Source organism: Liolophura sinensis, chromosome 1 (genome assembly GCF_032854445.1).
Source record: "Liolophura sinensis isolate JHLJ2023 chromosome 1, CUHK_Ljap_v2, whole genome shotgun sequence".
Taxonomy (NCBI): Eukaryota; Metazoa; Mollusca; class Polyplacophora; order Chitonida; family Chitonidae; genus Liolophura; species Liolophura sinensis.
Genome location: NC_088295.1, coordinates 26,756,875 through 26,783,397, shown reverse-complemented (window position 1 = coordinate 26,783,397; position 26,523 = coordinate 26,756,875). Strand labels below are relative to the sequence as shown.

Genomic DNA, 26,523 nt, shown 5'->3' with positions numbered 1-26,523 from the left:
GCATAGGATATTGTCCAAGTGCACTATTCTTTGTCTACAGGCGCCAGGCGTCCTAAGGCCACCTGCAATGCGCCCGCTCGTTACAAACATTACCTGAAACGGGATACAATTAGAGCACGACAACAATTATGGTTAACGACTATTCCTGCCTTTTCTTAGAAGAATGTTCAGTTATTCTACAAAGTGTTGTTTGTTTACAGAAATTCGTTTAGAACAATAGTAATTTAGCTATTTCTTTAATTCAACTGCGCAAATAAGGCGGAATGCTACATGATTATTTGGAATGAATATGTTGAGTGTGCCAGGTAATTATCAGCTGAGGTGAGAGGAAGTGTTTCCCTGATGACTCACCTTGATCATCACACACAATCACTAAGTCCTATCTTACATCTGCCTTCCTGCCACGTCTGAAATCCGGTTGTTATAGCTCTGTCCGGAAATATACAGTAATGATTGATTCTTCGACTTGGAATAACCGTTCTAGAAAGCAGAGATTTGGCCTCGGATGCTCTGTTGGATACCATGATTCAAAATGGAAATATAGTACTGGCAACAAAAAATACTCCAGTTCCCAATTATCAACCTTCTATTTCCCATTGAATTATGCCCCTTTGTCTCTGTCTTTTTTTTGTTTCCTGTTCAAGAACAGGAAAATTGTTTTTTAAACATCGAAAATGTCTTTTTAGGTTTCCAGGTGAATAGATTGCAAGCTAAGTGGACTGTCTAATGTAAAACAGGTTTTCTCTCGCTCCCATCGTTGCTTAATCTGATATTTCGACCGTTCGGTGTTGATTTTACCCGCCACGAGAACAATGTGATTAGGCGGGTCGTCGTCAAACCTGACCCAACCACTTCGATCCTAAAGCCTTCATACTTTTGATTCACAGGCAATCTGATTAGAACGTGGGAGTGTATATCTCCTTCGTACTGCCGAAAACACGTAATTCGATTTAACGCCTGGGCGCATTTGTCCGATACTGACTATATGCACTACGGCCCCAGTATAACGAGCTGTCATTTTACTTCTGTTGTAGGCAAATGCTGGCGCACAGTGAGGGATGGTGTAAACAGAGTTCGAATTTGAAGTGAGGCTTGTCTTTACCTTCAGCCTAATCTAATATCTAATGCAGCTATTTCACTGCCGAAAGCTCTTGTCAGTTTTTACATCGGCCAGACTCAATCGCTGCCACCCTTTTAGCGAGTCCCAGTAACTACCATGGAGGCCTAGATAGCAACCAGCGAAAGGTGACTCGTCTTCATTACGCTTTACAGCCTGCGGATGAACAGACAGATCAGGTATTTACCCGTCACCTGAATTTAACAGAGTGACGAAACTGATACAGTAATTTTACCCGCTGAAGGATGGTTTCTAGGATATAGTGTACTCTTGTGTAACTGGATTCACCACAGGATAAATCATGGGAGACATCGAACAGCGTCTGCGATTAGTTTTCCTTGGAGCTGGTGGAGTTGGCAAGAGCGCCATTATCAAGAGGTTTCTAACCAACACTTTCCTAGAGCACTACAAAGAAACCATCGAAGATCTTTATTGCAAGGAGTACGATGTTCAAGGCTCTTTGCTCAAAGTGGATATCCTTGACACCGCTGGGAACTTTGCATTTCCCGCCATGAGGCGGCTATCGATATCCACAGCTCACGCCTTTGTGCTTGGTCTACGCCATAAATAATTACCCGTCTTTCGAAGAAGTGAAACAGTTGCGGGAGCAAATCATGAACTGCGCAGAAACTTTCACGAGTTGCCGTGTGTTGTGGTGGGTAACAAGTGTGATTGTGAGTCCGAGAGACAAGTTAGCAAAGATGACGTATTGCACTGGATATACACTTGTGGACTCTCAGATACGCAGGCACTCATAGAGGTATCCGCCAAAACTAATGAGAACATTTTTGAAATTTTCAAGCTTTTGTTGGACCAGGCCAAGAGTCCGTTCGTACGAATGCTTGAGCCGATGTTAAAACGCCGGCTGAGTGCCAATGCAGTGGAGGAGACAGCGGACACCAACTCTGACACTCAGATGGAGAAAGAGGCGAAGAAATTCTCTCGAAGTAGAAGCCTTATTCGGAGGGGAAGCAAACCCAGAATTAAACGGATCTTGCCTAAGGCAAAGAAAGCGGAGAAGAATGACTGTACGCTCAGCTGAAAATTGCATCCGCTACACATACAGCTTTGTGAATTTCCTTGTTGTGATTGGACGTGAATGTGGTTTTGATGTGTGATTTGGTTTTTTTACATATCTACACGGATGTGGATGGCAATACTTCCCTCCAATAGGTGGCTTCAATAAGGTGCTAACTTCTAGGTCGGCTGATAAACTGAGTTTTAACAACAACCAGAACGACACTTTGGACATCGACTAGTGAATGTGAACATTTGAGTGGTTGTGTATTTTATGTTCAGGTTCTACAGTGTGCTTAGTTTTGATCGTACCGAGTTGTGTATATTAGTATATTAGTGTATAATGATAGCATATATATATTTCTCCACACACAAGAGTGTATTATATATATCGCGTTCTGCCACATTAACATAGTAGTCCGGAGCTATATATGCATCTATTATAATGTAATAGATATTGTTTACGGTATTGTTTAATGCGTCCTTCTCGTTCTTCATAACCTCAGCAAAAGATGGTAATTATATAATGCCGCGAAGTGGATCTTTTCTTTGATTATGGTAATTTTTGATTTGATGTACCATCTCAGAATAAATGTTTGCTACATTTTTACATAAGATATATTCTGTGGAACTCCACCTTTTCATTGCATGGTAAAGCGTCGTTGCAATGAATTTACCCAGGGTTCTGTCCATTCTGTCCAGGGTTCTGTGCTGAAGTGCACCACAGCTGGATAAACTTCGTGATAAAGCACTATGGTTCCATGCTATTCATCCCCGTGCACCTCAGCGTCTCATCGACGGAAACCTTTCTTCCAGTGTCAGTAACCTGTTGGCAAATTAAGCCTGTATGATGCATAGTCTACCCCACCCTAAAGGGCCGACCGCACATTCCAATATGTGATATTTGGAGTTCAGATAGGATCAGCTTTGAAGAGAAAAGTCCCTGGAGACAGTAACGAAAATTACAACCTCTGCAGAAAAAAATCCAAATGCCGGGAATTATCCTGCCGATGATGCTCGAGTAGGGCGGCCTTTGGCAACTACATCGATACATTTTCTTAATTTGCTGGACAATTCCCCTGGAGGGACTACAGTTTTCCCCAGATTAGAACCCGCTAATATCACACTACATCTCCATTTGATGCATTGTTGGCTAATTTTCAAATGACACCCGTTTTGCCAGACGTCTTCGACTCCATCATTTTCATCATGACCTTTTCTAGATTTTTTACATCCGGCTTCAAATCCCTTATGTAAACACAGTAAGTATTGACAGGGTAATCACAGCCATTACAACAATCCGCTTTGCGACAATGCAATCACATTCCCGTGTTTTCGATACTATACTAGGGCTATGACCAACTTTATAACCCTCCCCGAATATACCTTGTTCCCGTGAACCTGCTACATGTGATATTTTACCTTGTTTCCGGTACACCATTTACAAGGCTAGTCATATGATCCACCAATGCAATAATCATAGGAATACGGTTTTACATGCAACGTAATTTAATCTGGTCTTCTTTTTGAATTTCAGTATTTATGTTACTAATCAAAATTTAAATCAGTGGTTCTGTGAGTTCGTAACACACCAGATTGCCGTATTGTAATAATATCCGACTGGTCTGGGAAATCCATAAACTTCTTCAACTCCTCTGAGATGATCGTGTGGTCCTCAGAACCTTTTACTTTATGGAACATTTGACATTTGCGAGAAGTTTTGTGAAATACCTTCCAAAGAGAGCCATCGTTTTTGACACTAGGACGAAAGTATCGATGCTTAGTATTTAAAAGGACTAATTCGATTTTGGGATTTACCGTGGACGAACATATAAGTCTGTCTGGAGGCGAGGAACAGGAGCCTGTCCTAGGGGCTGCTCTAAGCAGATGGGCTGATAGCAGACGCCATTGAATACAATTACGCTGATAACGCTATGACTGGTTCTGGAACAAAATAACGGTTTACAATCGCGTTATAGCGGCACGACTCAACGGTCTTAGTCAACATCATCCAATCAGCTGGAACCTCAGGTAACTATTAGGCTCTAGACACCACAGAGGTCATTATTTGCCCTTTATCCTTACAATCTTGTCCATGTGCTCCCCTTGCCATGAGAGGCCTTGCATGATTTAAGGGTCTACGCTCACTAGATAATGACATAATAAGAAGACGATAATTTATTTACTTTAGTCATTTGGGTAACAGCATGATAATATGAGGAGGGGTGAACGGTTTGGAATTTCGCCAAATGTTCTGTCTATTGTAGCTCTGCTGTTCTCGTTACTGAAACTCAAAAACGTGACGAACATATCTTCGTGTATACATACTGGCAGCGTAAACAGTTCACTGTTGTTAGCTCCAAAGTATTGTCAATTAAAATTATTTTCTTCCCATACGCAAACTGGTCATCATTTTATCACCGTAAGCGCAGGTTCAATTTAGACGCTGTTTTTTTTACCCAACACGCAATTGTCTACTACTTTATACACACGTTTACTTTACAAGCTGCCAGAAATACCTAGCGTGAATTAATTCAGATTTGATGGAATCTACATTCTGTGCCAACACAATTCATCTACTGAATTCCACTGAGGAAATAACAACGCGTCAGTGTCATCATAATCGTTACCTTAATCTACATAGTAGATAATTTTCTCTTTGCTGTTTATCTACACTTAAGATCTGGCACTGGTTAACGTTTGACTGCCCCACAGGTGTAAATCAACGTTATACCATCTTTTACTTTTACTTTCCTCCAGATGTAGCATGACTTCAGGCTTTACTCTCCATTTGATGTAACTCAAATTTACCATTGATACACTTGAAGGTGATTGCTCTCATGTGTTATGAGATCAAACTGTTCTTTTATTGGTGGTTTAATTTATGATTTATTTGACTGGTGATTTATGACGTCGGCCAGGAAATTGGTGAGAGGAAAGTGGACCGAACGCGGGGAAAACCCACGACCATCTGCCGGTTGCTGAAGACCTTCCAACGTACGGCCGGAGAGGAAGCCAGTATAAGCTGGACTTGAACTCATAGCGACCGCATTGGTAAGAGCCTCCTGGGTCATTGCGTAGCGTTGGCACGCTAACCCTTGGTGGTTTTCTTATTTATTTTTTGATTAATGTGTTATGCCGTACTCAAGAATATTTCACCTATACGACGGCAGCCATCATTCTGATGGAGAAAACCGGGCAGAGCCCGGGGGAAACCCACGACCATCCGCAGGTTGCTGCTGACCTTCCCACGCACAGATGGAGAGCTTTGATGGTTTAACTTTTTGTTTTTGTGTATTGCTTTCTATATTATGTTGGTCAAATGACGACTGTGTCTGATTGCTTGTATGTGGATTCGGCCAAATATACTGATTTATAAATAGTGGTTATTTTATTCATAAACAGTGGTTATTTTGTAGAGTGTGAGACTGAAAGCAGTTACATTAGTTCCTGTACCATTTTGCAAATTATGGAAAATTGCCATCTTTACCTACAGAGCTCCGAAATGTGAATATTTTCTCCAGTGCTCGGTTCAGAAATATTGTCAGTACAATTTTATGAATTCAAGGATGAGATATCAGATATAAGGTTGTCTTCTTTTGTAAACATAGGTGTTCAACGTTGATTTCTTACCCTTTAATTACTGTTAAATTGTGTCGATTATTTCAATTTGCCCAAGAGACCTAGCGAGAGATCTATACGCTTGAACATTAGTGGAAATTTAGTTAAAAATCCAGTTCGGCACTCGTTTACAATATAAAGATGTTCAGCATAATGCATATATCGCCATTGCAGCTTCTTGGAATCTGGCACCGTTCCACAGTTTTAATAGGTGAGTTGATTGTAACTACCCTGGCTGCATAAGTCTTATGCATTATTTTAATCAATCGGTTATAATCAACTACGTCTAAGACCCACGGCGTCGCAAAATATTTTTGTCAAACGCGAATGGATACGGTCCCTTTGAAATGATGATTCCGTGTTAGTTAGGGACAAATGACGCAAGGTCGCTGGAAATGGGCCAAAATGCTCATCATAGTTTCCAAGCGGAAAATACCATTACCATAAAGCACTGGATAATCTGGTTCATTGGATTAATGCTTTCTTTTTTGCAATCTTGAAATGTTTGCATTTCACATTTAACGTTTCGTTCTAATGTGTTTTCCACCTGCAAAGCTTTTCAGATGTTAGTTTTCCCATGATTCATTCGGTTGGTATTGGCAACCTAAGCACGCATAACATCCCCAAAGCCCAGGCACCTATGTTGTTAGTTTTTCTGCATTTTCACAAGATGTTTGGAAATTTCTGTAAAACTAACGAGGAACAAAATTTTCATTCTAGTCAGGATGTAATATTAACCATGCCTTTTCCCATGATGATGAGCTAATTCTCCACTGCATGCCTGATAAGTGTACCACGGTGAACACAAGAAACTTCTGAGAAGTTCTAAATCGATAGGGCTAGCTTAAAGTGTAATCTTTCTAATACGGCTTCTTGATCAAAGTTGGCTGGTGTTACATCATTGCACGGACTTCTGAACCTGTCCCAATCTTTTCAGCCATGTTTTATCTGCAAAACCCCAAGGCTCATACCGACACGACGCCGAATCAATATATAATTCGACTTTCAGTGGAATCCAAGCCTGGGAATTATTGACAAAGAGATTTGTAAGCTTTTATACACCAGGGTTTGCGTTAATCATAGGAAAGTACGACTGCACACAAGGGTAACAAATTTAATTAAGAAATAAAACTGCTCAAACTTGTGTATTTGAAACGCGGCTCTTGCTACACCCTGTTTATGTAAATGACATGCAAACACACCATACTGAAGAACTTTCTTAATCGCAATTTTCTAGCAGCACGTAATATATGACCTTTAGAAGGTCTGTTTTTATCACAGAGCAAGCTCACAACTGACAAAGTGTTTGACAAGAGTTTTTCACTGTCTTTAGGGTTGAGTTTTTGTTTGTTTGTTCTTAAAGTTATTTTGTTAACATCATTTTGTCTTAATACATACGCACGTAACCAAGTTTGCCGTGATGGATTTCTCGTTCACGCTATGCAAGAACATGGTGAAAATTACATTATTACAATATGAAAAGTGGTATTAAGCAGGGAAGCAAGTGGAAAGTCTAAGCCACAAATATATTAATAATACAAGTAATTAATAAAACAAGTAATTGGTTAATCCATATCATAACAACTGATAATATCCAAAAAGCTCAGTAATAATGATATATTCGAGGTATGATTAAACGAGAAACAGTTATTAATACCATCATAAGCATCATTTTTACCAGTGTGTGCTTGAAGCACTCGTTACTTATTATTTCATACTGTTTCGGATTAAACCAGTTCAAAAATTGTCTAAAATTTCAAAGTAATGAAGAAGAATTCTTGGTTTACAAGGGACTTTCTCTGTTCACATCAAAACTGAACTCCACGCGAATTTTTTGTTCCCACAAAATGATTTACTACATAGCTTACAATGACATCGTTTTGAGCATGATAATGCTGTATATTGGAACCTAATCTGCACAGCAATGTGTTTGTGGTGCAAGAAAGGTATGAAATAAGCACCGTATTATTAGAATGTCAACTTATCTGTTAAGAAATGAATGAGGCGTAAAGAAAACTTACTTACAGAATAACAGAAAGAATGAACTAATTGTGTTTTAATAAGTGAATAGTACGGGATATTCTCTTTTATATACTGTGGGCATTTTAAGTTATTATGACTTTCCCATAGTAGCCAAATTATCCCTGAAAAACCATACCAGCCATTCAAGCTTGTTGGTATTAACTGATGGTACACTCCGTGGTTTCAGCTCGTTTTGATTTAGCACTGTTACGTTTTGTTTTGGGTTTTCCTCCTCGTGGCTTAAGACTACGACTTCTAGAAAACACTGACTCAGGCACCAACTGATGTTCACGGTCGTTGCTGAGTGTTTCCTCTACAACACTAGCGCTCAGGCGACGTCTAAGCATTGGTTCTAGTCTTCTCATGTAAGGGCCTTTAACCTGATCTAATAACAACTGAAATATGTCTAGAATATTGTCACCAAGTTTAGCGGATACTTCCAAGAACGCATTCATCCCATTGTCATAGAGCCAGTCCAATACGTCCTCTTTATCCACCTGTCTCTCATTGTAACAGTCAGATTTATTGCCTACTATGACACACGGTAACTCATCGCTGTTACTCCGCTCTTCTTTGATTTGTTCCCAAACTCGCTTGATTTCTTCAAAAGACGACCTGTTGTTGATGGCATAAACCAGAACAAATGCGTGGGCGGTGGAGATCGATAATCGTCTCATAGCCGGGAATGCGAAGTTCCCAGCAGTGTCTAGAATGTCCACTTTGACGAGAGAGCCGTTGACGTTGTACTCCCGGCAGTATAAATCTTCAACCGTCTCTTTGTACTGCTCGCTGAACGTATCACTAAGGAATCGTTGGATAATAGAACTTTTGCCAACAGCCCCAGCGCCTAGAAACACCAGGCGTTGACGCTGGTCATCATCCGCCATGAGTACACCGACACTTCACAAAACGCAACCAATTAACAACACCTGTTAGACGTCAAGATTGCAAAGTCGACCTTGAATGGCAGATATGCTAGAAAGCACTTTCAGCATTTGTTAGATTTCAAATATTGACCGAAGCTGTCATCCAATTCCGGTTCATCAGATGTTTAAGGAGAGTGTAGTGGGTAGAGGGCTTCCATAAATTAGGCTGTCCAGATGCGGATAGCAGTTATGACAACGTCCAAATGGCTGGGGTAATATTACTGTTACCAGAAAGTCCGTCAAGCCGCCTCCGGTTCAAAATACTCTACAAATACACAAAATTTAAATCAATAGTAAGCTTCTGTTAGAACGTATCTGCATATTGACCGACGGGGCCACATAAGTGTTTACATGCTGTATATCAATAAATGACAACAGGTGGTGACAATGACATTTCAACAACCTCACAAAAATCCACTGCAGTCAGGTATCAGGTACGATCAGCCAAGAAAAAAAATGAAAGTCTCCTTAAAACGTAACCTTTGTAAACACGTCAATTTCGAACAGGGACGTGTTATAAATTGTCTGTCAAATTACATCGCAGCTGGCATAAACCGCACAAAACATGATAACCTTGAAACCTGAGCAATAAATCAACTTCTTTTTTCATTCCACAGGCAAACGGACTTCATACGTTACATCATTGCATCTCTGGAGATTTCTTTGTAATTGACCGCCTCCAAACGTCCGCCTGAAGAGGCTGCAATTGCGTGTAAATACAATGAGCCAAAAATCAGATTCGGAGGAAGGCGCAGAGAAGTAATGAACTAGTATATATTTATGGAAGAAAATGTAAATTGAATCTCATTTTTAGTCCAAGCTCATATTTGGCTAACAAAGATGTCAGTGAAAAGCGTCGGTCTGTTAACAAAATTTACAACTTCCTACAAAACCTTGTTATTTATTTCTTGACCAAAAAAGTTGCCTTAGATTAGATTCAAGCGACAATCCATATGTGGCAAGAAGGATATGTGGCAATTGGTTATTCGAATAACTAATAACAAACGTAGCAGCGGGTTAATTATTCGAATAACTGATAACAAACCAGAAGCGGGTTAGTTATTCCAATTACTAGTAAGTAGCCAGTAGTGGGTTAGTTATCTGAATAACCAATAAGTAACCCAGCCGTCGAATAGTAAAATCAGTTATTCAAATAACTAACCCACTGCTGGCTAGTTATTAGTAATTCGAATAACTAACCCGCTGTTGGATAGCAGCGGTTAGTTATTTCAATAGCCCAACAGTGGTTTAGTAATTCGAAATCAGTTATTCGACTAACTAATAGCAAACACAGCAGTAGGTTAGTTATTCGAAATCAGTTATTTGAATAACTATTAGCTAACACAGCAGCGGGTTAGTTATTCCAGTAACCAATAACTAACTAGCACCGGGTTAGTTATTCGAATTACCAATATCTAGCCCAGCAACCAGTTAGTTATTGAAAATCAGTTTTTTGAATAACTAATAACAAACTCAGTTATTGAAAATCAGTTTTTTGAATAACTAATAACAAACTCAGTTATTCAAAATCAGTTTTTTGAATAACTAATAACAAACACATCTGCGGGTTAATTATTCGAATCAGTAGTAATTAACCAGCAGCGGGTTGATTATTTGAAGAGCTAATAACTAACCAACAGCGGGTTACTTATTTGAAATCAGTTATTTATTCCAATCAACAATAACTAACCGGCAGCGGGTTAGTTATTCAAATAACTAATTTCAAATAACTAACCCGCTGCTGAGTTAGTTATTAGTTATTCGAATAACTACACCGCTGCTGGGTTAGATATTGGTTATTCCATTAACAAACCCACTACTGGTTAGTTATTAGTTATTTGAACAACTGATTTAGAATAACTAAAGAGCAGCAAGTTTGTTATTAACTTGCTGCTGTGTTAGTTATTAGTTATTCAAATAACTGATTTCGAATAACTAACCCGCTGCTGGTTAGTTAATAGTTATTCAAATAACTAACCCGCTGCTGAGTTAGTTATTAGTTATTCGAATAACTAATAAGTAATAACTAACCCGCTGCTAACTTCAGTCTCCCGTCACATTATACTAACACGGACCAACCAGTCCTGTCTCCTTGCTCTAGCCTCTCAGTGCTGAGTCCCAAAGTGTGGCAGAAACTAAGTATCATTTTTCAAATCTTTGGTATGATCCAACCCGGTTCGATCCCGGGTCTTCCCACATTCAGGCGGTCGCTCTAACCATTAGGCCACCGAAGTGGTCACGGACATTGAGATGAGATATTTTCTAAAATGAAATTGAAGTGCTTACATTTTCGTCTCATTTTAGATCAAATCAGGCACAAAATCAAGAACAAAAACCGTTCATAAGTAATACTGTCCTTTTGTACGTTAAAGGGAGCTACCATATTTAATTCATATTGCACTTATATGTAAAAATCTGTTCTTAACAACCTCAAAAAACATTTTTTAACACAAAATGGATACGTTTCAATGCAAAGGTACAACACAGCTTCTAAATGTTACACTTAAAAGATACACGTAAATAATAGCATGGCCTCACAGACAGGTGAACAATGTTATAATTCACAAGGGCCAGCAAAGAATTTTCGCAATTTGTTTACTCGTGGTGGTTTTATACTGGAGATTCTAGCCAGAGAACTATGATAAATTTCACCTATATTTTCGATTAATTTATTTATTTACTTGATTGGTGTTTTACGCCCTACTCGAGAATATTTCACTTATACGACGGCGGCCAGCATTATGGTGGGTGGAAACCTACGACCATCCGCAGGTTGCTGCAGACCTTCCCACGTACGGCCGGAGAGGAAGCCGGCATGAGCTGGGCCTATAGAGAAAATAGCATTTTTATGGAAAACAAGATTTTTATTAGGCAAATAATCATTTTGAAATGAACAATTTCCCAGTCCCAGATTTAGCTGTTAGGACTGCATTCTGTAGTAAAGTATCATAATGTCCCCAACAGTGGCTCGTTCAGTAGACTGTTTCTTGCTAAATTTCAGTGCAGTGATGGAACTATTTCGATTTCCCCGATACTACAAGAGAGTTATGTAGCAGAACATTAAAAGGAGACTTTCCCTGCAACACAAACCCTAGGTTAAATTTATTCTTCATCGTGTATACATGATGTGAGGAGAATTTCCTTCATAAACACAGCAACGAAATCGCTTCGTTATCATAGCAAAGCGTTGAAAATAAACTGGAATGTTCTCGAAATCTAAAACAAACCCTCGGAACTATGGGCTTAGAGTTGCAAACAAGTATGATTCGAGACGGTTTTTTTTTCGGTAGTGGGCGTTCAGCAACGTGACAGTTCTCATTAAGACGCTAACCCTTCAAGCTACAAGGTCACGAACAAAGCTTGACTGTTCTCCGATTTCCATGCAAATGTTCTTTCGTTCCCAAAGGGCATCAAAGGAATTATAAGTGTCTGAAGCTTTCACAACAGTCGTGCTTCTTTCTCGTGCGCGGGTGGTGGCAGATTAATAATACTAACACAAACATGTGTTCGAACGATGACTGATGGACTGATGGATTTGTAGATTGATTAGTACATGTTAAACCCTCGTTACTAGTACCGGCCAATTTAAGGAAATCTGAAATCTCTCACAGCACTCATTGTATGTCTTTTACTCGTGGTAGGAGTGAGGTCGGTGCAGGTTTCCTATACAAAAACAACCTGGTCTTCGAACGACTGACTGATGGACTGATGGATTGATTAGTACAAGTCATTTTAACAGGGCCGTTATACAGAAGTTTTGACATATACAAGTCAGAAATGCATTTGCTTTGAACTTGCCGGTCTAGTCGTGTATTCTACTATGAAACTGATACAAAACGTTTTTGACGAATCAAGTGTCGTATTGGTTTAAAAAAAAAACACCAGCTTCTGTTTTGCTTTACAAAGTTGGCCACGTTACATTTCCATGATTTTACTTAATGTATAAAGCCGAACGCCTTACAGACGACGCAAAAAACACCCAAATGAATAAATCTTCTAAGGATGACAAATCCAAACAGCATCTTGCTAAGGCGACCGTACAGTAATGCTTTTCAGTTCAGAGAGGATCTCGTGTGTTTCTCGAATAAGACCTGGAATTAAACGAGAAAGTACAATCATTTTATCTCAATACCAGATACTTGCGCCTTCTCCTTAGTAAGGGAGATCACTTATTGATTGATTGGTTGATTGATTGACTGATGGATTACTTATGTGAAAGACTGATTAATACAGAACTCACTTTTCACCTACCCCAAACATCTTAACGGCGAATCCCTACAAGACGTTGGGAATGATGTTGGAATGACGCAAGGAATGCTCTAGGCGAATGATGAAACCAGTATCCACATGGTGTACGATGCTAGTATATAAGTTGTCGATAATCAAAACACGCATCTGTTAATATATTCGTGGTGACATAATTCAGCACGACGAAAATACGGTCTCTGGAGAAATTTAAGAGCAGAGTTATGAAGCAGAATGCAAATGTCCTATGTTATACGTAATAAAGGCATCTCATCCTTTTAGATGATTAGTACTTTGTAAATGAATGTGTTCACAATACACTAATCTGCAGCTTTAAACCAGATTTGGTCATACGAAGGACTGACAAAAGGTTTTCATATGGTCAAATGTAACATAAGTAAGGAAATCGTGACACATGAGTTATATATATGACAACCATTCTGACGTAAACCCACGACCTTTTAAAACACGTGACTTCTTTTATCAAAGTCTATTGACCTGGACTAAGACTACATTAAGTGAAAAGGCCACTGGATTCACTGAAAGGTAAACGGTATTCGGGTCAGCATATTAACATCTGATGTCTATGACACATCATCTCACATGAGCACATATGCCTATTTTCCAAACCTAAAAACCTCCAATCAAAGCCCCGGAAGTTATATCCTGAACTAGAGACTGCGGTCTCACTGAGCAGCTTGATCACGCGATACGCGACGCTTCATGAAAGGACGAATACAACCCCAGAGGGCTCTAATCACGTCGGTACCGCCATCTGAAGAACGTTAGCTCTGTCTGCCATTTAGCAATTAGAAGCAGTCAGGAATAATTGCTTACGTTATTCAAACAGTTATTAAGGATGTGTTCAGGCGTCAGCAGATTTCACTGGTAAAGTTCAAACATGCATATGACTCACGTAATAGTGTTTTTTGTTGGGGGTGCGGGTGGGGGGTTTGGGGAACCATAATGATGCTGGGGAAAGGGTGCCCCTGCCGTGAGTATAACACACTTATCCGCAAATAGGTAGAGAAGGGATCCTAGAGCAGGTCTGACATTGTCCTCCTCCATGATGTGTCTAGTCAAGGGGACATAACCCAAAAGAAATATCATCCACTGGCTTCGCACATTAGTGATTTGCATGCGAAGAACCTTGGTGTAAGTTGCTGACAAAAACATCCCCAATGATTGAATACTTACCATTCCAAACATTCGAAATTTATATTGCTAACCAGTACATGGATAACGAAGCCAATCAAATGTTTATTAAGATATTCTTCCCATTGTGAAAGGTACACTGATGTAGCAAAGAAACCTTTGCTGACTGAACCATGTAGATATGTGGTAAAAATAGCAGCACAAATTAGCTAACAATGATAATGTCTACGCTTGACATTGTCCAAATATCCACATTCAGGATCCAACAACTAACACCATTGTCTGTAGTCTGTGCTAACAGGAAAATGCTCACTGTAATGTTTGGAAATGCTCAGCCAGAGAGACGATGGCAGCACAGAGTAAACCGCGCCAAGCTTCTCAAAAACTTTTCTTTTTCGATTGATCTATTGGCTGGTAATATTTACAGTGTTTTTCAAGGGGATGGTCTATTACAATAAGAGTTCCAAATCATAAACAGCGTTTCTCCAACAAAGACCAGATGCGAGAAAAAATTCGATTGCAAGCTGTCTATTTGTTTTCATGTTACTGTATATTACACATAAAGACATAGAGCAATTTCACTATTCCGAGGCCAGTGAGGCAAATTGAAATCAACATCAATGCAATTTTTTTTACCTAATTCTGCATAAGCCGTGTGTTAGGGGGCGTATAAGTTAAGCATTTCCATGAGAATAAAACACAAACTGAGGTAAACTGACAACAGGCCGGATTTCACCGGTTACGTATGCCCATTTGTCAGATATCACACTGTCTGCTCTGGTTTTACTCTGTGCAGTACGTCTTTAATCGTGTTTATACAACATTTAAGCTCTGGGCCATTGGTTAAACACCAATCGTCATGCTGGTGTCTACTGTGGTCAGCACATTATCTTCCCTCTCATTATGATTACAGTTCTCTCCTATCAATAAATATAATTTCATGACTACATGTAATACCCAACCATTAGCACTGAGGTAAATATTGACCATCGATATATGAAATGTGACGCACGCTTGCAGCGTAACAGTTACTTCGTAACACTGTTTACATAAGCCCTATTAGTGTTGAATATGTTTATACAACTAACCCTGAAATCGATTCCTGCCTTTGTGTATATTATCTGGCCAATCATCGGTTTCTTGTGCATTCAAAGTAATGGTATCCGACTTGGTCTCCGTGGGTACCTCGCGTAAAGTCAACATACTTAACGGCAGCATATAAAGTTGCTTTCACTTCCCGAAGTGTGATGACCCATGATGCCTGTTGCGAATCAATTATCATTGTAAGGCAAGTTGGTATTGTGCCGTCAATATGGCGCTAGAAAGTTGGATTATACCCTTCCATTTTTCATACTTTCGATATGGTTTATGTCGCGACGGCCACAGATCTACTGCCTACATTTTTTACTTTTTGACAATATACTCCCAATGATGTTCCTAGGGGTTGTTTGCCTTGCGTTTGTTTTATGGTCGTTGAAGATGTCCAGAATCCCCGGCTTTGCTTGATGATTGTGTTGAATTAGATCGCCCTGTTGAATATATGAACAGTTGCAACCAAAGCGCAAGTGAGATACATAATTTATTACTGATAACTTATATACTGGCATAATACACGATTTGAATATTGATTTCACTCATTCATCTGTAACATTCTTTGCGTCTTAAACATCATCGAAAGATGTTTATGGCTTCTCTTTGTATCTCCGTCCTAATTTCGTACGATATATACTTTTTCCGTTATTGGTCTGTGTTAACCGTAGTTTTGGGAATTGGCCTTGCAATTATTGAAATGAAACGCCCATTTTGATTGACTATTGGTATACGGATATCTGTTTCGACGAATAGATCACACAAGTACCAGTACAAGATTTATTTATTTATTTCATTGGTGTTTTACGCCGTAATCAAGAATATTTTACTTATACGACGGCGGCCAGCATTATGGTGTGAGGAAACCGGGGAAATCCCACGACAATCCGCAGGTTGCTGGCAGACCTTCCCACGTACGGCCAGAGAGGAAGCCAGCATGAGCTGGACTTGAACTCACAGCGACCGCATCGGTGAGAGGCTTCTAGGTTATTATGCTGCGCTAGCGCGCTAACTAACTGTGGCCTCCCGTGTACAAGGCTCACACATTTGAAAGTTCGGCAGTACATCGCCAAAGGTCAATGGTTTATCCTAAACTCTCCGGTTTCCTCCATACATAAAACTAACAGCCATAAATGAATGCAACGTCATGTTCTCCAACAACCCATAACTCGATCACGGCCAAAAGAAATGCCTGTTTTGTGAGCTATCTCATAGTATTTAATTTGAACCTAAGAAGGAAGACGTCACCTTTGCCATTTTTAAAAATACTTATCACCATGGTCGAGTGAAATGCAAGATTTGTAAATAAAACAGAAAGAAAATCCAAAACTGTAAATTCTTCAAGAAGTGTACTGTATAAAACTTTAAATCCATGCAAATTCACTTTAGGACTACTTGAGGCAAAAATAAAAATTAAGTCAACATTTTGAAACTGAATGTGATATTGAATATTTTTCCTAAGAACGGTGTCAGGCAACTTTATGCATTTCCTTCAATGGAATAACCAATATCTACATTGCCGGTTAGATCGGATATTCTCTGAGGGATTCGGTATACGCTATCGTTGTTTTGTACAATAATCAATTCAGGTAGCGTCCAATCGTCAGAAATCAGAAGATTAATTCATTCTCCAAGAGGTTAATTAACTCTTGGGTTCGATAACATATTATGCTATGATGGCATGAGATGCCATGAATGCTACTAAGCCAGGGGTTATTGAGGAATCTTTGCCACTTAGCACTGTTAGGATTGTTAGCACGTGATAAAAACCCAGATGTTATTAGTATATTGATTTACGGATTGCTTCAATCATCGCCAATGCCGTCATATTGCAAATACCCAATACGGCATAGGGTACTAATGACAAAACGTTATAGGTATATATGGTGGAACAATAAGCAAACGCAAGTTGTCCAAACCCAACCCTGAGTTGCTCAGAATAGAAGTTGGATTAATATAATGATAACAGAGAGAATATGACAGTTTTAACAAAGGGCAAGCATGTTTAACAACTGTAGTATATATCTTAGAAATGTTTACGTTGAGTAATTCTGGATTAGTTACCATTCACGTCTAATAAATTGCAATCATTATCACTGCTTTTTTACCTAATTCTGCTTAAGTCATGGTGCAAGAGGGGGTGCAACTTGCGATTGTTTAAGCATCTACATGAACAGCTAGAATAAATCTCTGACTCAGGCAAATTGACAAAAGGCCGTATTTCACGCTCATGTGTGACCATTTGCCAGCTATCACACTGTTGTCGCTGTTCTGGTTTTACACTGTATGCTGTACGTCTTTAATCACATTATATGTGGTTTATGATTCGGGTTGAATAATGTAATCATTTAACCGTTTTGTGTTTACACTTTCAAAACGCTTGGATATATTTTGTAGATTAAACCAAATGTATCTGTAAGCTCGTGATAGTTCGAATCTTTTATCTGACAATGATAAATGGTAGTTATTTATGAAAATGGCACTCAGTTGTGCTAATTACTGCCCCCCCCCCCGAACACTTGACGAACTTAGTGTTTCAGAGCACTACTTTCCTGTCTGGTATGACATTAATTACAAGTGGGTTTGAATAATTCTAGCCTAATCACATCTAATAAACTGCAATTAAAATCATTGCATGTTTGTTTGCCTAATTCCCCTTAAGCAATGGCTGTGGGGGTGGGGCTGGGGCGTGTCCTTTGATACTATTTAAGCATTTGCATGAACAGTTGAAATAAAACCCTAACCTGGAAAGAGGCCGTATTTCACCAATTACGTGTGACCGTTTACCAACAGTCAGACTATCGTCGCCGCTCTTGTTTTTCTCTCTTATCTTTAAGTCTGTTTATGATGTTTATTATGTTATTGCTCAGGCGAAGAACATTGTTATATTAGCTTCGTCTGTGTTCAAATTAAACACCCCCAAAAGTCAGCAGCGTAATAGTCTGTAATGATCACACGCAACTAGTACATGATTGTGGGGCATCTTTTAAATTTACCTCAGTTAATGTTATATTTTGATTGTAAATGCTTAAATAGTTACACTTAAGACAATGCACATCTTAGCTTAAGCAGAATTAAAGCCCAGAGCCGTCCAAGCACCGCAAGCTTAGTTGAAGTTCACATCATAGCCTAAGGACCGGTAACGAACTAACAGGACTAATCTGTCACACTTGATGGAAGCCTAACACCCTTCTTAGCCAGCGGTGATTAAAATAGGGAGTGAATTTCTTACACGATAGTACAAATTAGCAGACGACCTTGTCTAGTGGTCAGAGCTGACCCGGTATTTGTTCACCCCGGTAATTGACCGCTATGACGAACTGTCACCCGCACCTGAGATCCCTCTAGACGACGGCCCGACCTCCACGCAAATTATACACGTCTCAAACATAGTTTTTATTGGCAAAGCAAGGCCGTTCAATAGCGTCTAGTGATTTGCGCTCAAAATAGCCCACGTTAATTACCTAATCGATTATAACGGTTATGTCGGAGAGAGACGGTAGGAGACTTCTCTCGGTCTGTTCTGAGAATAATAGCTCCTGATAACAAGCACGCGAGTCAAAACAACACAACACGTGATTCCAAATCTGTTATGGTTGGAGAAATCGATTCCTTTTAGGATATTCACCACAAAATGTTAAAATTAAAGGAGTTTTCCGGAAAGAAGAGCTTTATTAAAGATGATTGGTTGGAAGTTTTAAATCCTCCAAGATAAGATAAACGTGTTTTCGTGTTGGAGAGTTGAGAAACTTTATTTTCGCATTACGTGAACTGTTTCCCCGGGTCTTTTCGCTCTAGAGCACAGCCTGCAAAGCCTGGTGTTTTCTTCGTGCCCCATCTACCTCCTGTTGTAAATTTCTGAACTTTGTGGCGCAGTATCTGTCCTCAGTTGTCAAGCTGTATTAACTTTTCCAAGAACGTAATTTTCATGAACGCTTACGCTGTCAACGCTGTTAAACAAGAATGTACCTATCACTGAATGCGTACAAAGAAACTCCCAGAGATAAATAGCTTTGATTAGTCGAAATGGAGGCCCCAGTTTAGTTGGCACACTCCAGTGTGTAAAACAATTGTACAGATGGCTTGAAACCAAGTTTTCAGTACCTTATTGGATCGATACAAACCAACAGACGATACAGATGCCGTAAACTTCACATACATATAAAGCTGTTCTTGTCGAGGCACCTCAACTATTTGGTTGTAGACTCGAACCATGCTCTGGTCCGGCTGTGGCTTTAGGTCAGGTTATTTGTTAGGTAGCTGGTGGTGGGCGGTGGTGTCCTCCATCCTTGAACCTGACTATCGCCGCAAAAGTGGAGGATTTCTAATATTTTAATGTATAAATAAATAAATGAATGAATGAATGAATTTTACGAAAACCGAAGTGCCATCAAATATGTCTAAAAGACCACTGCATGAACAATACAACCAGATCAGCGACAGTGCGGTAGCTACCAAATTATCCCTTTCAGTGTTAACATATTTTAAAGGGATTCAAGGCATATCAAATACTTAGAAAAAGAGAAAAGAAATTGGGTTGGAAGGGAACGGTACATTCCGATAAAGTAGTCACCGAGTGCGGTTAAAAAACTGACTCAAATGCAAAGTTGTGACACACGTCATTATCAAGTCATTACAGTGTATAATGAGAACGAGTAACCGAACTTTGCCATCCTGTCTGTACAGATTTGACCTGGCTGCATGGGTCAACATTCAGATTGATTTTCAGTAAATGTAAACGACAGATTTGTTGGCGACCACACCCTTTCCAACAGGGGTAAATAAGGGGCATTTTAACAGTACCAGATATTTTTCCCCACAAATATAAGACCGAAGTATTGCAAAAAATTTGACCTACAGGGTTGCAAATAAATACACCGTCAGGGAAAGGGGATCGCCATGTGATATTAAATCTTGATAACCATATTCCGTACAGTTTTTCTATTACAGTTTTCCTTTGAACGTATTATTGAAAAAAATTCACAAGAGTTATTACAAGGTCGCCGCACTGATAAACCGTTTGAAAGCGGGTTGTCTTTTTGATGTGAGTAAGCCTTAAACTTTGTTTAAGACTGATGCCCTTTTAAGATGCTTACTAAATTCGGGTCCTTTTGTTGACCGTACTCTTGTTATAATCTCTTCGTCAGGTGGATATCTTACACAGCGATAAACACATAGGTTTCTCATTAACTTAAAAGCGGCGTTGATGGACAGAATTGTATTACCCTACAGAAAAAGGTGTCCTTTCCAAATGTCAACGTTCTGATGAAGGCCAACTAGGAAATAGCGAAATGTTTTTGTCTTATCACCTAAAGCCTGTGTCATACACACATCCAGTTTATAGAGAGCAGTGAACGGGAGACTGTAACAACAGCTAGCTTTGTTCGATCTTCGAACTACCCAGTGTTAAAGGTACTCAGCGAAAGCGTGAGTCGAAACTTGAATAGTGATATTTATCGCTCCGTCCTACACTCAAGAATAACATATATTTTAAAAGTTAGTATTCTTATTGAGGTAGCAAATGTACTTACGCACTGTGGCATTACCGCCTTGGATTGCAGTGTCAAAACCGAACTAAGGGAGACCACTCCGCCAATAGCAAAGCGATTATATCAGTTGTTCTCTCAGAGTCCGATTTACCATTCCTGATCACGGATGTAGTACGCTAAGATACTGGAGCTTTCCGCTAATTGTCGACTCGGCTGATGTGATTGTGGGACCACCTCCTCAGTCGTCATGTCTGTGTGCTTGTCAAGCTGTCCGCAATAACACACAACACTCACTGCTACCAGGTCTGACCTTAAACGACAGCCACTACTTTTAAAGCGAGTGGAATCGGCGATAAATTCATTGTACGGGGGTGAATTGAGTTGTGAGATATTTTTAGATTCGTGGCTGTCTTACTTAATTATTACATCAATCATCCAGAGTGTTTGTGACACGGCAAAAGTGTTTTTCTCATTAGTTATTAAGGGAACGCCATCAGTCTGTAAAATCAGATCAGATCTAAAGCCAGTTTTTATGATCCGGAACGCTGATATTTCAATAACTTTTTGTGGAGATAGAAAAGCTCGGATAACGACGTTTGGGTTTAGAGGGCAAAAAACTGATTTCAAATATTATCCTCCAAAAGATTTTCTCTGTGTTTTTTTTAAGCAGCCACACCAACGAGAAACTCTGCTTCAGCCCCAGATCAAGACTAATTAACTACTTGGCACAGGTCAGCGAGAAAATTGGCCTTAAGCTTTTGAAAAAACTAAACACTGCCATGAATTAATACGCTGGTACTGTGTTAATGATGCAGATCCATAATTATCTTGTCAGCAACAACGCCAGCATCATTCAGCTCAGTTCGTTACCACAGCTTCAGAGCGCTCTGAAAACAGGTGAGATAGGAATATCGATTGATTTACCTCAACATTGAATAATTAACAATAAATCTAAGAGGAAATGTCTTTTATTTCCAGTATGGCTGATATTGATTTGCGTATCCTAGCATGTACAAGCTAGCCTCCCACAGCAATTTTCCGCCCGGATGGCAATTGTTCCTTATCAGCTAGGCGAGAAACAGCCAAGAACAATTCTCGACCAGATCATGCTTTATGGAAATCTAGGCGGAAATTAAACAGAATCTCCATGGTATTGCCGCGGGAGGTAACTAAATGTAGCTTCCCACAAAGATCAACCCCGTTCCGCGATATACTCTAAGTTTATACTTATAGTTGGTAAACACTAAATAATTACTTACAGCTCTCAACGCTCAGCTGAATAAACTGGTATCATCGGTGTCATTTCCTAGGAGTTGAAAATTAAATTCAGCTTTTCTTCCTTCGTTATTTTTCTTTCGTTTTGTTGGTTGTATCTATACACAGTTGTAGGATCAGGCTTATCGAAACGAACCCACGGGCGCATTGTTGACAAGTGAAGGTGTACGGGCATTCGTTGGTCGCTTGAACCTTTTTTGTCTGTGAACTTCCCCTAAGAGGTCTATACTGCGCGAGAAGCCCATTGTAAGATGTGTTTAGGTTGAGGGGGGAGGGGGGTAATTAAGTCGGCTGACCTGACCAGAAGGCTCTACGTCATTGATTGGCAGGTTACGGTCGATGCCGGCCCTATTAGCCGAGCTAGCCGTCTTGGAATAGGTCACCCAGTTCAAGCATGGACGAACAATAGGGCCGGCAGGATGGCGGCAAAGAGCTGAAAGGAAGCGTCTTTACTTTAATCTAGAGGAATCGGTTTGGGTTTCCTCACCGTGACCTATCTGGATCTGCAGGAGTCAAAGGAGAATGAGTAGGCAAAGGTGAAAGTTACACGGAGGGATCTGGTAACGGCTGTAGGTATTTCACCGTCTGAGCCTTTGCGATAACTGAAGCGTTTATAGAGACACCCAGGCATCGGATTCCCTTTGTTGTCTGCAAGACTTGGTCACTTCCTTTCAATTGAGCGGATAAAACTCAACATGAAAACACAGATGGCAAACTTTGGCCCAAGTTACATCAACCAGATCTTCATACTCACCATTACTTCGTCCTTGTCAACCGCCAGTGTTAACCTTGAGGGGACCGCTTATGTTTACAGTGTATTAGGTAGAATATTAGTGCCACGGGCTTTAATAAGCCAGCATACCGGTTCCAGTGGTATTTGTGAAACTACTGGTGCGTGTAATCATGGCGGACTAAAGTCACTTGGCATTTAACCAACTCTGTATTCCCGCCTATCAGATGTATTTTATATACAAATCAAACAAGATGAGGACAGCGTTTGTTTGTAATGAGAAGTGGGCGGAGAAGTCACTCAGACGATACACTGACAACGTGAATAGACAAAACCACCAGGAAGGTTAATCTTGTTTCCGCAGCCGTGACGGCAAAGGGAGACAAATTTCCTTAGGCATCTTTACATACGTAAAACCCATCGCTGATTGCACACGGAACGTCAGTATCAAACCAAGAACTATATGTGACTTACAAACATGTTTGATTTGATCTATTTATTTGATTGGTGTTTTACACCGTAGTCAAGTACATTTCACTTATACGACGGCGGCCAGCATTATGGTGAGGGGAAACCGGACAGAGCCCAAGGACACCCACGACCAAATGCAGTTTGACAGCAGGTCTTCACAAGTATGGACAAATATATTTGAAACCAAGAGAAAGGGTTGTTAATGTCAGTATGTTTATATATATTGAACCACTGCTAATCGATTTATGCGCCAGACTCCAGTGATTTTATAGGCCCGGAGGCATATAAAATCTTTACATCTACATATACCATGGTTGAGTACGTCTTATCAACATAGTCAAAGAACATTTAACTAGGTTAAAGAATTCAAAGATCATCAGTCATCAGTGAAATTTCAAGATTTCAAATATTCTTCATAACATGAAGCAGAACTGGGTGAAAAATAAAAACACTGGCTTGATAAACGTAGGTGCACTTGTAATTAAACGTCGTCCAGAATATAAGCAAAGCGCGGCACCTAACAAAAAACAAAGCGTTTTCAAAAGCTCTCCACAAAAGGCGGTTATTGCGGCTGTTTGATCACGTCAACAAGGAAGCTGGCACTTCTGGCAGCAACACATTCTAGCAAACGATAACGATGCTTTCACATGAAATAGAAACGATTTCAATAAGAAACCCGGAATTCACCCTTCAATTGAGTAATTTTTTTCCGTTGCATGTCCTTGAGTCCATCGGAAAGGTTGGATGCGACTTTATTGACATCTGATAGGAATTGCCACAATTTTGCCTTCTACACTCTCCCGGAGAGCACGCCAATTGCCTGATAAAAATACAGTCCTGCTTCGTTGTTAAGCCCGTTATAACTGAAATCCTAGACAGATTAGCCAGTGTAATATACAACGCCACAGCCGTAAAGCCTGTTCCCGCTGACATATAACACGTGATAAATCAAGGCAGAAACACATCACGTCATATCCGCTTGACAAACCACCGCTGTACAACAGAGTATTGGGCGCCAAGTAATGTCAACGTTTTTAAGACATCCCACGCACAGCCCAACATTATCTCGCTCTAATGACTGACAGGTAAATAGCAGTAAGGTTTACGTCCTACCGTGCTCATGTAATTCCACTGGAAGCAGTTTATATTTAATAACAGGAAAGAAGAGTTTTATTTACACTTGTACCAGCTGCAACCTGCTCCATCAACGAATTACATCCTCTTCATCAAATCAGAATTGTATTGCAATGTTGGTTGGAAGGAATCTAAAAACACAGTTATACTCGTATTTGCATAAATCCGCATGGGAATAACCCATTGTCACGCCAATGTGTATTTGCTAGCTCCCAAAGCCATATACTACACAGGGTACAGATGTATACCTGACGCACATTCGATACTGCAATAATCTGACTGGCCCTCCCTACAATTATTTCTACAATATGAAATGCCTGCATGTAATATTATATAAATGAACATTATGGATAACACATGATTGTTGCAATTCGGTTGAAGTGGAATTAATCAAACAAGCTAATAAATCAAGTATTTTAATTAAGGACTTAATTAAGAGTTCACCAGGGTTTTAACTCAGCTGTACAATCTACTGACAAGACAAACCGTCGGACATGTGAACATAAAAATTCGTGATAATTTAGGTGATTACTTCTGGAGAAAACGTGACGAAAGAAGCGCAGTGAGATGCTCTCCCTACTGTTGAACTACTGTTGATTATTGTCAGACACAAATCTATATATTGATTTACTGAGCGACTGTTTGATTCACCAGATTGGCCGTTGAGTACGTGGTTACGTATGTTGTCTTCCCGAATACGATTCTCAACGCAATTAAGTCTTTATATTGTGTTAACAGAAACAATTAACGGATCCTTTCGAGGAAATATTTAATTACCATTCAAGTAATAGGAAATTGTTTTCACATGTGCAGCGAAATATATGCCTACTTTCGTTATATAGAGATACTTTTGTTCACAATTTTATACATCTGCAATCCACTAAAATAAGTGCAGTGCAATTTCACTTTGTATAAACATAACCCAAGCAACATAACGTAATCCCGAGCAGTTTTACGAAATAAGCAGTTGCATCTTCCTCTCTAGCTCTCCTAGCCATATTTATGCTCTTAGTTCATATCTGCAGACTTTAGAAACTCTATCAGAAGATAATCAGTCTAATTTCAATTTGCCTTACAATTTCAAAAGCCTTACCAACAGCCGCCTACCATCTACCAGATGTTCATGACAAGTAAGTAAGGAGACAAAGAATAAAATCACGGTTTTTAGATTACAACTTTACACAGTTATATATACTACTAACCCCGTGTTATAAAAAAAAGCATGAAGCCGCCTATTCTATGTGTCGTCGTGTATATGGGTAAATAATGTGTAGCCTTCACGTGATGATGTATAATTATGCAGGTAGCTAGACTGACCTTGTATTAGCTGTGTCCCCGTTGGGATGAGGGTAGCCGTTCGGTGTAACACCTGTCTCACCGTTACTGTCCAGCATGGATCCTCTAGTCTGTACGTCCTCCTCCTCCTCTCTCGCTGGTGCGAGGCCGGTATCTGGTGCAGATGGTATGACGGGCTTGCTGTTCCTTCCTGGACGGGGGTTATCCCGACCGGCCGGCCGGCACAGTTCAGGGCTAGCGATATTAGGGAGTGATACGAAACAGCTTCACGTGATATATATTGTGTAGGACAAGGCAGCAGCTCACAGCGCCTAGTACCTGCTTGCGATATGTATAGGGTACGTTCTCCGATAAAATCGTTATTTCATCATGACGAGAGATTTTCAATCGATTTTGTTTTGCAGACGACAAAGAATGATGAAAAGGTGGCAATGTGACAGCTGGCTTGGAGCACCTGTAAATCCCATGTATGAAGTGTAACGCTGGATGTACAGACTTATTGCCAGTTTTATTAAAATATGTCACATTTAAATAATCCCCAACCGTAACAGCCTAGAAGATGTGACATATGGCGCTGCTGAAAATGGATAATGTGGCTACAAAGCCGTCTTCCTTTTGTGCAGTTCAATGACAATCGAATCAGTCCGTCCGGCCATCTATAATTTTTGTTTTTCAGCTTTACTTGTACGCGTGACACAATGAAGAGATATAGCACAAAGGTATTCCGTGAGTTATGAAAATCGGCTAACTCTTGCAATTCCTTATTGTAGCAATCGACCGACTGTCCACACAAACAGATCGCTTCTGTCAGCAACTAACATAATTTAGTTGTGGATAGAGCTGAGAATCAGTAGACAGTGGGACATTAGCAGCGGGAAAGGCCAGTCAATCTTCCCTACCGCTTACGGGTATTGATTTACAAATGTGTCTCCACTG

The 26,523-nt window shown here is 39.9% G+C and overlaps 2 protein-coding genes across 4 annotated transcripts; one reads left to right on the top strand and one right to left on the bottom strand.

The window, feature by feature from the left end:
* Positions 1–1,418: 1,418 nt before the first annotated feature.
* On the top strand, positions 1,419–2,669 carry LOC135461660 (ras-related protein Rap-2a-like). Its single transcript, XM_064738852.1, is given in 3 exon segments — positions 1,419–1,667; positions 1,669–1,729; positions 1,732–2,669. Coding segments are annotated over 3 exon segments (738 nt in total). The 3' UTR covers positions 2,160–2,669.
* A 4,235-nt stretch (positions 2,670–6,904) lies between these two features.
* On the bottom strand, positions 6,905–25,774 carry LOC135482026 (GTP-binding protein Di-Ras2-like). 3 transcript variants are annotated; one of them, XM_064761843.1, is made up of 2 exons: positions 25,609–25,774; positions 6,905–8,968 (listed from the first exon to the last, which is right to left on the bottom strand). In XM_064761843.1, the coding sequence occupies exon 2, from the start codon at positions 8,662–8,664 to the stop codon at positions 7,936–7,938; it is 729 nt and encodes a 242-aa protein (XP_064617913.1). In that variant the 5' UTR covers positions 8,665–8,968; positions 25,609–25,774; the 3' UTR covers positions 6,905–7,935. The 3 variants fall into 3 exon arrangements, with proteins under 3 accessions (XP_064617913.1, XP_064617915.1, XP_064617914.1); XM_064761845.1 differs by lacking the exon at positions 25,609–25,774 and adding an exon at positions 21,941–22,044; XM_064761844.1 differs by lacking the exon at positions 25,609–25,774 and adding an exon at positions 12,955–13,317.
* Positions 25,775–26,523: the final 749 nt, after the last annotated feature.

What these genes read in the sequence shown, in the direction of transcription:
- LOC135482026 (XM_064761843.1), bottom strand. Translation starts at nt 8,664, where the DNA reads ATGGCGGATGATGACCAGCGTCAACGCCTGGTGTTTCTAGGCGCTGGG.